Below are 12,985 nucleotides of genomic sequence, written 5' to 3'. Positions count from 1 at the left end.
ATTTATTTCCCTTCTACCTTTCAGTTCTCAGTTTTCTCCCACGAATAGATATTTTCTCCTCTTTATTCGAGTAATGTTGGTGTAGACTGTTACTCTTACCTTCGATTTCCTTGCATGTTATTACAGGATGTGATATATATATATATATATATATATATATATATATATATATATATATATATATATATATATCTGTGTGTGTGTGTGTGTGTGTGTGTGTGTGTTTTCCAGGATGTTCGGTTGAATTGTTAGTACAAAGGGTGATCAAAAAGTTTCTGTTAGAAGCCCATACAATCCATGATCGGTATGTCAATCAGGCAAAATCGCCGTGGCATTGACCAACCAGTTTTGAGATACCCGTTTGGTAAACCACCGTGTGCTGCTGCGTGAAGAAGTCCGTAACTGCGTTCCGCACGTCCTCCTCTGACGGCAATCGTCGACCCCATTGAGCTGGTAGAACTTCTGCGTTACGGCATTTTACGGTAACGTGTGTTATCAGGAAGCAGCATCCCCCTTGTCGCATCATTCCGCAACACTGGTTTTCGACAGACATGTTGCCCCATGCACGTTCTTCATGCTCCGATTTACAGCCACTGGTGTTTGTCCTTCGACAGCTAAGAAAAGAATAACAGCACATTGATCCTGATTGGACTCGTTTTGTAATAACGCCGCCATATTCCACGTTTCCACGTTTGCCGCGTGCACGTCGGAAAGACACGAAATCCGCATTAACCCATGGGCTACATGACGGTGCTCATATACCCGTATCGGAATCGCGCTACGTCGCATGTACGCTACAGCAACTCTCTCAGACGGAATCTTTCCGAGCGCCCCTTACATCATGAGTCTATAATTAAATCTATTTTCTTAAAATCAAAGAAGGGAACGGCAGTACAGGATGTATTTAGGGGAATTTCGGTATGCGAGTTTCGCAGTTTCGTCAGACAAGTTATCGCCTGTTATTTGTTTATTTGTTTGACATGCGGTTCTGCATCGTTAGCAGATGACGGTACATGGATAATGGAAGCGAAACCGATAGCAAATTTGTTTGTAACACGAATCAGAGATGCCCAATGAGAATATTACTATTTCATCGAGTCGGAAAATTTTATACAGCATGAAGTCGTGTACGGTAACGAACTTACAACCTGGCAATTTTAGCGTCGTGAAAATAAATAAATAAATTAATAAATAAATTCTGAAGACTGGACGAGGGAAAGAGTGAAAAGCAGTGATAGTTAAAGAATGAGCGGAAAAGGTAGAAAGGAGCAAGTGGATGGGGGAAAGTATAAAAGCGGAAAGTATTTGATGACTTTGAGGGGAAGGGAAAAGGCTGAAGGGCGGAGAGGGAAAGGTGAAGAGAGGAGAGTGAAGGAATTGGGTTCCAGCAAAACGTAAATTCAAGAAACGACACTCATAATCTCTTGCAAAAAAATTCAGTTGGTTTAGGCTCCACCGAGAGAAACTCAAGTCAATTTGGTTTCCAGATACTTTGTCAGCTGCTGAAAAATATTCCGGCTGAATGTGAGGTCACATACCGCCTCTAACACTACTTCATCATAGAAATTTGTGCTAAGGCTTCCACAGCAGAACGTAAAGTCGCGGCTGACAATGGCGCACGTGTGTGATGTTGCGTTGTGATTTATGACTAATGCTGGTGCTGCGTGTGCGTGCAGGCTGGCGCAAGCCGTCAAAGTGCTGATCGCCGTGGCCACCATCTTCTCGTACGGGCTGCAGTTCTACGTGCCAACCGAGATCGTTATGAGGCGCATGAAGCCGCGTCTGCCGCACGCCTGGGCCAATCCCGCCGAGTTCGGCTACCGCTTCCTCACAGTCATGCTCACAGGTGAGTCTGCAATAGCATGGACACCGTATGATCATCAGTCTGGCACCGACATCCAATTATTTCTATAGTGCACTGTGTTTGCCCGATATACGTGTGTTGGTTACTCCTATTTTGAGTAAGCTCCCTTAAATTCTTCCACCACTGCCGTGCAGTTAGTCCTGGACGCCGCAGAACATGCTCCACCAACCTCTTATTCCTTCATGATATTTTTCCATCTCTCTGTAGACCTGTCTGCTGTATTTTCCCTCGCCAAAAAATTTGAAAACTTCAGTTTTAACAAGTTTAGTGTGCCAAAAACTAATAGAAACCAACGACGTCAGCCGCATTTAATCTCTGAAATAAATCCACAGACGACAGATGTAACTTTTTGCCTGGACCTTGACTCGAACCAGGATTTCCAACTTCACGCTTGGGGTCGCCTTCACCGGGTCGGCTATCCTAGGTTGCTTGCCATCCGCTCCACACTCGCACCCTGTAGTACGCAAGAAGCATCACTGTCCATTCGCGTGCTGGCAGCTCACCCTGATTCCCAAAGGAATTCGGGCGTAATGTGCATCGCTCTGAAACAACTGTAATAGCCGTCACGGCCGTAGACATGAAGACATGCAGGCGTGTGTCCGGCAGAGCAGATAACACCCTTATATATGTGTACATATCTTCATGCGATGGCTCTTACAGATGTTTCAGAACGGATGCACATTGCGTACGAACTATTGTGGGAATCGGGTGGGCTGCCAGCAGGAGGGGAATGGGCAGGGAAGCTACTTACGAACGACAGGGACGGGAATTTGGGTCGGACGGAGAGCGTGCCAAGACAGCCGATACGGTCAAGGAGACCGCCCCACATTAAGGGGGGAATCCGGACTCGAGTCTCTATTCGGTACAAATTGTCACCTGTCGTCTTTTGGATTTATTTCAGAGCCCAAATATGGCGCTGATGTCGCTGGTTTCTCATAATTCATGTAATTAACAGGCAATGTTTAATACAGTGGCGTCTGTTCTGCCGGACACGTCCGACACAACAGACACCATGCATATACACGGCGTTACAAAATGAATGTACGGCTTCTAAGGCTTTGTAGTGTTTATTAACTCAACTTATAGTTATAAATAATACATCAAATGAAAGAGCAGCTGAAACAGTTTTTCTTACAAGTGTTCACTTAGATGAAATGTCAAGTCATCACCGAAGACGACAAAATCCAGAATATATTCATCGTCATGCAGCAACGATTCGTTTGCAAAGCTGACATATAAAACGTACGCTGTAGGCTTTTTGCAACTTGTAACAACTGCAGACGATAAGGACGTAGTTGTAAGCGTCTTCTTTAAGGTCTCCACAGAGACATCACTGGAAATGCTAAATCATGACTAGCTATCCGAACTAATTTCTTCGTGCTACGCGTGAAAGCCTCTCACTCATTCAGCACGCTCTTCAGTCACTCTTGGTCGTTCCACTCCCTTCCCTTTGCGTACAGGTATACAAACAAAACTGTTTGAGTTGCTCTTTCATTTTATGTATTATTTATATTTGTAACGTGTGCATAATAAATGCTACAATTGAAACACCCTGTATATATATATATATATATATATATATATATATATATATATATATATATATATGTCTTCTCCAGTTCTTACGTTACCCTTCATTTCTACTGTGCTCCGAGCGGCCAAGCGTACAAACTTCTTCTTGAGCCCCGAGCCCAGTGTTTCACAATAACATCTCTTTTTAATACATAACCCATTTGTCTACTTCTTGCGTAACCTTCATTTCTGCAAAAGTATATGACATTGCTTCTTACAAGTACTTAACGTTATCTCTTCCTAATGTTATAGACTCCGTTTCGACGCTCTACATAAGCCCCTTCCCAGTGGTATTCCTTTAGTTTTGTGTGTAATACCCCAAGCTTAAGGAGAAGTAGACTCTCAATTTTCCAAGTACTCTGTGGTTTTCCATTAAGTTGGACATAGTCATCCCAAAAAATTATCAGTAGTGTCTGTTCCTCTAGAAGTTTTACTAATGGTATGAACTCATGATGGCTTGTGGTGTACTTTTTTGAGCTACAGTGACCTAAGGGGGTGATTATGTCAAAGGGAGAATTTGAGAACTGCACTTATATGGGGACAACCTTATAGTTGTAAAATAGCGTGATTAAAAAAACACTGACTGATTATAAAATTAGGGGTAAGTGAAATTTCATTTGTTTATCACACGGACAGGTTACAGGAAATGTTGCGTGGTAAAAAAAAAAAAACACTAAGGAAACTTTTGTTACATACTTTCACGTTTTTGGGCAAACACCAGTGAGGTCTTACATCATTATCATCATTCGTGACATCTCAATGACCAGTCGCTGATGCGGTCAAGCATTTTACAAATAAAGTACACAGCAAAAGACCACCAATTTTATTTATGTCGTCCAGACACGTTACAAGGTCCTCATTCTGTTATCTACACGTGAACTGTCGTATCCATCATTGAAGTGTATGTCGCGAGATAGTGCTTTTGGCACGTGTTGCGCCTGTGTTGCTCAATACCAGAAATGAAGCCATTCTTATATGCAAGTTGAAATGTCACAAAATGTCCTATATGACTAACATTTTGTGTCATTCCAACATGCACTTTAGAATGGCTACAAAACCGAAATCATGACTGTTTGAAATAAATTAGTAGTATTTTGTAGTCAAATGGAGGAAACATCTTTCGAAAATTTCTATATGACTACGGTCCCCCACGAAGAAAAAGTCAGTTTGTAATAAAATTTCGCTTGTGGAACATCAGTTTGAGTATGAAGTTTCTCAAGTACCTTAACACTGCGAATGACAGCTTACATAAAACAATATTACACAAATAGTTGCCTAAGCAGGAATTGAGGAAAGAAAACTACTTGACTAATCTACAGAAAACAAATACACACTGTTATAGTTACAGTATTTACTGGTCATCAGACGTTAATACAACTTGTGTTGCATGTTAGTTTTCTTCAGGCAGCTACCATAAACATAAGAAATTTATGAAATGGCAACATTTCAGCCATTGACTATAACTGTTGTTTATTTTTCGTTATTGGTGCAGCGTAGGATGTAGCTACGGTCCAGTCCAGGCAGCTACCGCCCCAATGACAGTGTCCCAACAGCTGAAATTGACCAATATCGGAGAATAAATAATAGTTGCAGTGAACGGCGGAAATGTTGTCATTTTTTAAATCGTTGAATCTGAGCACCTGGGAAAAAAGTTACGTCGACAGCAAAATAATGGAAGTAGAGGGAGCCGGCTCTGGGAGTTCCAGAGGTTCAGCGTCTTCCACTCGACGCGAATCTGTGACAGGTGACCAAGTTCAGAATCTTCCACTGACGTAGCACAGGTATCCTGTGAGAATGTCTTCAGAGCCTATTAGCTGTCACCTAGCACTACCGACTACAACCCTTGGCTGTAAGGAAGGTTGAGAGGACGTATTAGGCAGAGTAGAACGGAACGAAGCGTTTTAATGGGAGTCCAACGGCAGTGGCGGGTACAAGACGCTGGCGTAGAGGTGGCTGCCCCACAAGAAACTGGCTTTGTGGGGTTTTACTGACCACATTTCCAAAGCGGATTTCGGCTCACCAGTCGGTCCTGTTAGGCGAAATATTTCGATCTACGTTTCATTGATTTCCTTTTTACCGCCTTGCTCGTGGTGTTCCTTTCATGGTGAATCGTTTATTGCGAGTTGGATCATCGTTCCTGTGATTTTTGTTAATTTTGATTGCCATTCGTGACATGACGAAGCTGGCCGGCAGTATTGTGAAGCAGATCTATCTCTTCACTACAATCGAGGAGTGGTCTGCAAACTTTCCCGTAACAGACGGTATATGCGTGGTTAGCCCACCTTTGAGCTTAGACGGACTATCTCATTCAACAATTCCGAAGTGTTAGTTGCAATCTAATGATAGTTTCACAGGCGGTTCTTCAATCCACGCATCCAGTAGGACTGTCAGTTTATAAAGCTGAATTTTCGTCTTTGGATATAACCATTCACAAGCAGTACTAGCAGTGGCGGGTACGCGAAGCGTGTCGGGGAACCCAGAAAACATTGCAGTCATTGTCGTAATGTGGATAAGAAACGATTCATCTGTCGTCTAGGTGGGATTTCTAGCCAAGGATGGAAGCATTTCCGAAACTATTACGTTTGTAAACTGTTCGCGTGCCGCAGTGGTAGAATGCTCGTCATGGCAATTGGTGCTATCGAAAACCAAACTGCACCATGGGACATAGATGGGAGGGTTGAACTACTGCAGCGGAGATGTGCACGAGGGAATGGATGCGGAACTACTGAGCGACTGACCACCCAAATGAATCAAGTATCTACGAACAGTGTCTCGTCAACGAATGTTTGACGAACGTTACTCTGGATGGGCCTTTGCAGCAAGCTTCTGGTTCATGTACCCACGCCGACTGCTGTTCACTGGCGACGTGAGCTCGAATTTGCACGCCAGTGCTGCAACTGGACGTGCACTGAGTGGCGGCAGGTGGCCTTCTCAGATGAATCATGTTTTATGCTTCATCGGACAGGTGAGGGTCAGAGTATATAGCCTGTAACGTCTGAAAGCAAATACCCTGCAGTAGTTAAGGTCTGGGAAAAGGTTTCGCGGCATTCACTGGCCGATCTCGTAATTCTAGAACGCAGAATTGTTCAACAACACTATGTTCATTTATCCTTGTCTACAGGACACGTTGTCTTCAGTCAGCAGGACAACGAAACGTGTCACATAGCTCGCTGTTACGTGTGTGTTGGCCACCAATCTCTCCAGATTAAAATCCAGTCGAGAATATATGGGACAATCTCGATCGGGACTTTCGCGCCGCGGATCTGGTATCAAGCGCACTGAAGTCGCCGTAGCCCCACATCCCTGTCGGTACCTTCCAAAACCTGATTGAGTCTCTTAATGCACGTCTCGCAGCAGTCCGCATCGCAAAAGATGGTTATTCAGATTTTTGACAGTTGGACACATTAATGTGAAGCGGAAATTTATAATTTAACTACTTTCTTTCTGTTGTGTTAGTTCCGAACATTAATGATTTATTCAGGTAGATACCTAAGTATTTTTTCATTGCTGATCAGTGGATATCTTGGTCAAGTATTTGGAGTGCGCTAATTATTAGTCCTCTCCTTTCTGTAAAAAGGTCTGAGACTCTTTCTGTAAGGTTTTAGCTTCATTTTGTTGTCTTCTGGTCATATTTCGACAATGTATACTTGTTGATGGTGTTAGGACAGCAACCAGCCACAAATTTAATTTGAGTTCCTTTATTCAAAGGAAACCGTTACCGGTTTCGAATCGTTGCGATTCATTATCATCCTTTGAATAAAGGAACTCAAAGTAAATTTATGGCTGGTTGCTGTCCTAACACCATCAACATTTGTCTTCAAAAACAGCCACGGTCTCCAACATGTCATCATATGACAAAGTTGCATGATGTATACTTGGCTTTCTGCTCTGTTAATAAACTGTTCCATGTTTCGTCCCGTCATAAGGAACACAGTGTCATTTGCGAATAAACTGCACAGACCGTGCTGTAGCGCCGGCAGGTCGTTAAAGTAAAGGTTGAACAGGATGAACGAAATCATACATTTTTGAGGCACACATTCTTGCGATGTTTTGACAGCGGATATCCTCTCATCTACGAAGACGCATGGCCAGGACCGATGTGTAATAACTGTTGCCCCTTGTAACGAAGCAGTTGAACCAACGATGTTCACAGTCCCTGCCATCAAATGTCTTCTTTCATCAACGACAAAGGCACACTCTAAAATATAAAAAAAATGACGGATCACGAAGGAACTATCCGCTTGGGACGGATCTCGGTAGATGTGATTTACATGCACAGACAAAAAAATCGTTACAATTTCAGAAAATTTGGATGATTTATTCAAAAGAGAGAGCTTCAAAAATTGAACAACCGAATGACGCATTCGTCCACCTCTGGCTCTTATGCAAGTTATTCGTCTTGGCATTGACTGATATAAAGTTGTTGGATGTCGTTCAGCTGGATTTCTTACCAAATTTCAATTGGAGCGTTAGATCGTGAAACTGCACAGCTGGATGGAAGGCCGTCTCCATAGTGCTCCAAACGTTCCCAGTTGCAGAGAGATCGAGTGACATTTCTGGCCAAGATAGGTTCTGGCAAGTTCGAAGACAAGCAGTAGAAACTCGTTTCGTGTGCAGGCGGGCGTTAGGTTGTGGAAATATATGGCCAGCATGGCTAGCATTGAGGGCAACAAAACGGGACGTGAATATCGTCGACGTACCCCTTGCTGTAATTGTGCCACGGATGACAACCAAAGGAGTCACGCTATGAAAAGAAATGGCACACAGAGCTGGTTTCGGGCTGCATGGCGGGCCACAGACACGTTGGTATCCCACTGCTGTACGGCGCTTCCCCTGTCATCGGGCCTCAATTCTAATACAGTCAATGAGATTCCAGGCCGAAGACGCTTCTGGAGACGCGCCGGACAATGGTGGGATACCAGCCATCATATAGCCCGGCATGGAGAAGTGATGGTCTATGGCGCCATTTCATTTCGAAGCTGGTCCCTTAGGGTATCATCCGCGGCTGCCTCCAAGAGTTTGTATTGCGTGTCTTCGGCCTTGTCAAACTCTACATTGACCAGTATGGTCACCGATAACTCTCCGGAATTCAGAACATTTGCCGGCCAGTGTGGCCGAGTGGTTCTAGGCGCTTCAGTCTGGAACCGCACGACCGCTGCGGTCACAGGTTCGAATCATGCCTCGGGCATGTATGTGTGTGATGTCCTTAGGTTAGTTAGGTTTAAGTAGTTCTAAGTTCTAGGGGACTGATGACCTCAGATGTCAAGTCCCATAGTGCTCAGAGCCATTTGAACCATTTTGAGAACAGCATTATGGACAGGATCCTCCAACCAGTCAGGAATGTTTGAGGATCTAACGAGGCAACGCGACAGTATTTGGCACGATATCTCTCAGGAAGACACCCGGAACTGTATGAATCAGTGACAAGCCAAATAACTGCTTGCGCAATGGCAAGATGTGGACCTACGCGTTACCGACTTGCTCAATTTCCATCCCATTCGGATATGTCCTTCTCTTTTTGTATTAGACTTACGATGACCTCCGAGGGAGGAGCAGTCTGATTTCGCTAACGGCAGCTGTTGTTGTGGCAGTGGCCGTGGCGGCGGCGGTGCCCGACCTGGGCCCCATCATCACGCTGGTGGGCGCCGTCTTCGCGTCGACGCTGGGCCTGCTGTGCCCGGCGGTGATCGACAGCGCCACCTTCTGGGAGACGGCGCGCTGGTGGCGGCACGCGCGCAACGGCTTCGTCTGCGCCTTCTCGCTGTTCGCGCTCGTCACCGGCGTCTACGCCAGCCTGCTCGACATCATCGCCACCTACTGAGGCGCCGCTGCTCCACAGTATTCCTACCGCATCGCCCGGGGCGTTGACGCTTGTGTCACGCGGAAAGCACCGTCCACGTTCGCAATTACGGACAATAAAAAGCTGTTCACTTCCTTGTGAAGGAGTCGGCTGAAGTTTTACCTATTGCTAGTGAAAGTGATTGAGGCTCCAAGTGTCTCGGTACATACGTCTACATCGAAAAAACCTGATATATTGCGTCACTTCGCAGTTAACTGTGCCGTCTGCCTTGCACAGGAGAACGCAAGGAATCGATAAAAGTGTGAATGAAAATTTTAAGAGAGCGCCGTAAGTACGTCTATTCGTGGCAAAGTCTGCACTACTGGCTGCTCAGAACAACGTTGTGAAGATAATTCTAAATGGTAGTTCAACGAAAGTTAGCTGCAGACACTCTAGTTGTGTGAAAGTTTAGCAGTGCACATATGTGCAGCTTCCATTACGTGATACTGGTTCCACTGCAAGAGAGCTGGAGCTGTCTTTTGAGGAAATACAGAACGTAAATGGCAGCAATACTATGCACCAGCTTTGGGTATTTGCCAATAAGAGTAGCAATTATTCTTACATCCTCAATGAAAAAATCTAATTGTTACATTGTCAAAAGGTAGCAGAAACTCTGAGTGTAAGACTGTTTACTGAATGCAACTCTTTGGTAGCCTTCATCTCCTCCACCAGAGGGCCAACACCATCAACTGTCGAGTTACCGAACAAGAGAAACGCGGAAACACTGATACAGCAGTGCGTCAGGGAAAGTCAGATGGAAAGCCTTCCCGGTGCAACGACTCAATGCCTCATCTGACCACTCTCTTCGTTCGCACATGTTGTAACGTACGCTACAGTCCAGAAGCTTGTGTCACAATTGAGATGGTCAGCGATCTGATTTCGTGCGAACTTGCAAAAATGTAATTTTATTCATAATTTTCGTTATTTGGCAATAGGTGATAAATTTCTAAATGTGCAGTATGTCAGAGCAGCACCAAGTACCGATAACGGAATAGACGTTCTCGTAACGCTGTAATCTGCCTAGCTGCTGCAGAGTAACAGTGTAGTACCTGATATCGAGTTTTACACATCAATAATTTGAATGCGTCGAACGTGATATCTTTAACGCTGTGTGTAAAACAATGAAAAATATGGGACTAACAAGAAACTGTGTCTGGACGTTTGAAAAGACGGATCTTAACTAACTGACTCGTCGGTAATGCCGAAAGAGCTTTGTACAGTATTAACTATATAACTATTTTTATACCTGTGATAATATTTTATAGTTACATTGACAATCCTAATAAAATTTTCTTGTTTATGCAATACTTATTTCTTAAGCAAAAACCCTGAAGATGTAGAGTGCTTTTCTCTGAGGTAAGAAAGAACCATTTGATCGAATAGCTCAAGAAATACTTGGATGACGTCACAGTCGGAAGACCAAATCTAAAATGGCCAACTGATACTGAGTGTTAGCACGTAGTGCAAAAAGTATCATTTCGAACGAAACCAAATAAAAATTAAAACATTAGTTACTGCACTAACAGCCACAAAGAACATGAAAATATCAGAACCAAATCCATCTGAACACAGCATATGCACGCACACGCACACGCACGCGCACACACACACACACACACAAGCACACACACACACACACACACACACTCACACACACACTCACACACACACACACACACACACACACAGATTCAGTTACACGAGAGAGGTCAGAATGTTTTCTGTAGTCTTCTCAAGTACACTATACGTCGATCATTCAATGATACATTGCACGAAATAAGTGACATGCTGATTACCACGTCCGCGCCGTTGAAGATGAAATTTGAAACTACCACTGCCAGTGTTGTACTGTTTACAAATATTTTCAAATTGTCTGAAACTTATCGGTATCAGCCCTTAAATTATTTTCGCAATCCAAAGTATTTCTTGCACCTTGGCCACAGTAATTCACCCACTCGTGGTGAAAAGTCTATTTCGCAAGAAATCGTAAGTCTTTAAGGTCATCATTCACCTCGGGGAAATTAGCAGTTGTACAGAGATTATCTAGGACAAAAAATCTGCAACCAACAAACGGTACGTAAAAATTTGGAAGAACTGCTAAAGCATTTCCTGTGAGGAATTTTCTATCAATTCTCGGACATTTACGTAAGATATAGCGAAAAAATCGACAACCAGCTGCATAATAGAATAATTCCTTGACCGGTTTTCGGGACTTAGATTATTTGCGAGTGTCAAACCGGTAAAGAAATTAATTTTCTGTTATGCAATTGATTTCAGATTTTTTCGATGTATACAACTACAGTTGCTGAAGATGGATAAAATACTAAATTTACGTAACTTTTTATGCTCTCGCATGACTTTACACTATTTGAATTTTGAGAGATGATCAACACAAGTTTAGATGCTCCCCTGGTGTCCAAAAAGCAGCCACCATTACTTCAAATGCACCATGTTTTTCGATTCGACTGAAGCATGTAAGTATGAGTGAGAGGTTTAGAGTTTTTATTGGCTGCTGTTCTGAATATTTTAAAGTACTTCTTTCCACCAAAATTTGCACCGCATTAGAGATTAAGGAAATATCTAGAAAACATATTTTCAATAGAGAAAGAATTTGTTGGAAGCATTCGAGGAAAGTGCTTGCCTTCAGAAAAGAGATCGTACACAAGAAACATATGCAATATATCCTACTTGGTTAAAGATATTTTGACACCCTCTGTTTGTCCTTCCAAAGACAACTGGCTACATCCAGCATTTAGCAGAACGATCTTCTTCTGATGTGAAAACCTTTGAGCTTCAAGGTAGTCTTTCTCCTAAATCCTGACATTCTGCGAGCAATATTAGTTTCTATTCTTCCTAAAACATCAAGGGTCATTTGCAGGGAAATTATGAGCATAATCCACAGCCGTTGTAGCTCAGTAAAAAAAAAATGTTCGTTGGCTTTGAACAGGCAGTCCTAAAAAAATCGCTTCTGCGCTGTAATAGATGTAATAATTATTGTGGCAAAACGTCAACAGTGACTACGTCGTAAAATTTCATATTTATTCGAACCACAGCCAGTCTTAGGTTCCTATGTCCAAACTCATACGGCTGTTTTCGTGTTTGATTCACCATACTGTGTAGTGTTGGCAACGCATCACCGGACGACATGCTGCGCACGTCACATGCTGCGCTATGAATTGTACACTGATGAGCCGAAACATTACGACCACCGCCCACTGCGAGAGTGAATGCCTGCTGGCGACCCTGCGGCACGTAACGCAGCAAGGAGCGGACCAGAGACGAATCGGCAGTCACTACAGCGAAGATACGGGCCGCAAATGTGGAAATACACCGACATAAGCGGTTATGACAAAGGACACTTTGTTGTGGCGCCGCGGCTGGAAATGCGAATCTCTGAAACGGCGACGCCGGTCGCCTGTTGGCTTACTACTGTCTTCAGTATCTATAGGATATGGTTAAAGGGTGATGAAATAAAGCATAGGCCGTGTGATATTGGACGACAACGTCTCACCAAATACAAAGAGATCAGAAGATTCCCCACTTCGTAATCCAGGACAGGCAGCGATCTGTGACAGATGTGACGACGAAGAACAATGCTGGTGTGGGCAGTTTCAGAGCACACCGTTCAAAGGCCATTGTAGCACTGGGCTCCACTTCACACGACCGCTACATGTTCCTGTGTTGACCCAACAATATCGCCAGTTATGATT

General features: G+C 43.7%; 1 protein-coding gene across 4 annotated transcripts in view; it reads left to right on the top strand.

The window, feature by feature from the left end:
* LOC124605597 (proton-coupled amino acid transporter-like protein CG1139) overlaps positions 1–10,580 on the top strand; it is a 211,792-nt gene extending 201,212 nt beyond the window's left edge. For all 4 annotated transcript variants that reach the window (XM_047137389.1, XM_047137385.1, XM_047137388.1 and 1 more), the window contains 2 exons: positions 1,677–1,846; positions 9,028–10,580. In XM_047137389.1, coding sequence (XP_046993345.1) covers positions 1,677–1,846; positions 9,028–9,257 — 400 coding nt within the window. In that variant the 3' untranslated portion in view covers positions 9,258–10,580. The remainder of the gene's footprint in view (positions 1–1,676; positions 1,847–9,027) is intronic.
* The last annotated feature ends 2,405 nt before the right edge of the window (positions 10,581–12,985 follow it).

Source organism: Schistocerca americana, chromosome 3 (assembly GCF_021461395.2).
Source record: "Schistocerca americana isolate TAMUIC-IGC-003095 chromosome 3, iqSchAmer2.1, whole genome shotgun sequence".
Taxonomy (NCBI): Eukaryota; Metazoa; Arthropoda; class Insecta; order Orthoptera; family Acrididae; genus Schistocerca; species Schistocerca americana.
Note: the sequence above shows the minus strand (reverse complement) of the source record. Positions and strands in the feature narration are given on the sequence as shown.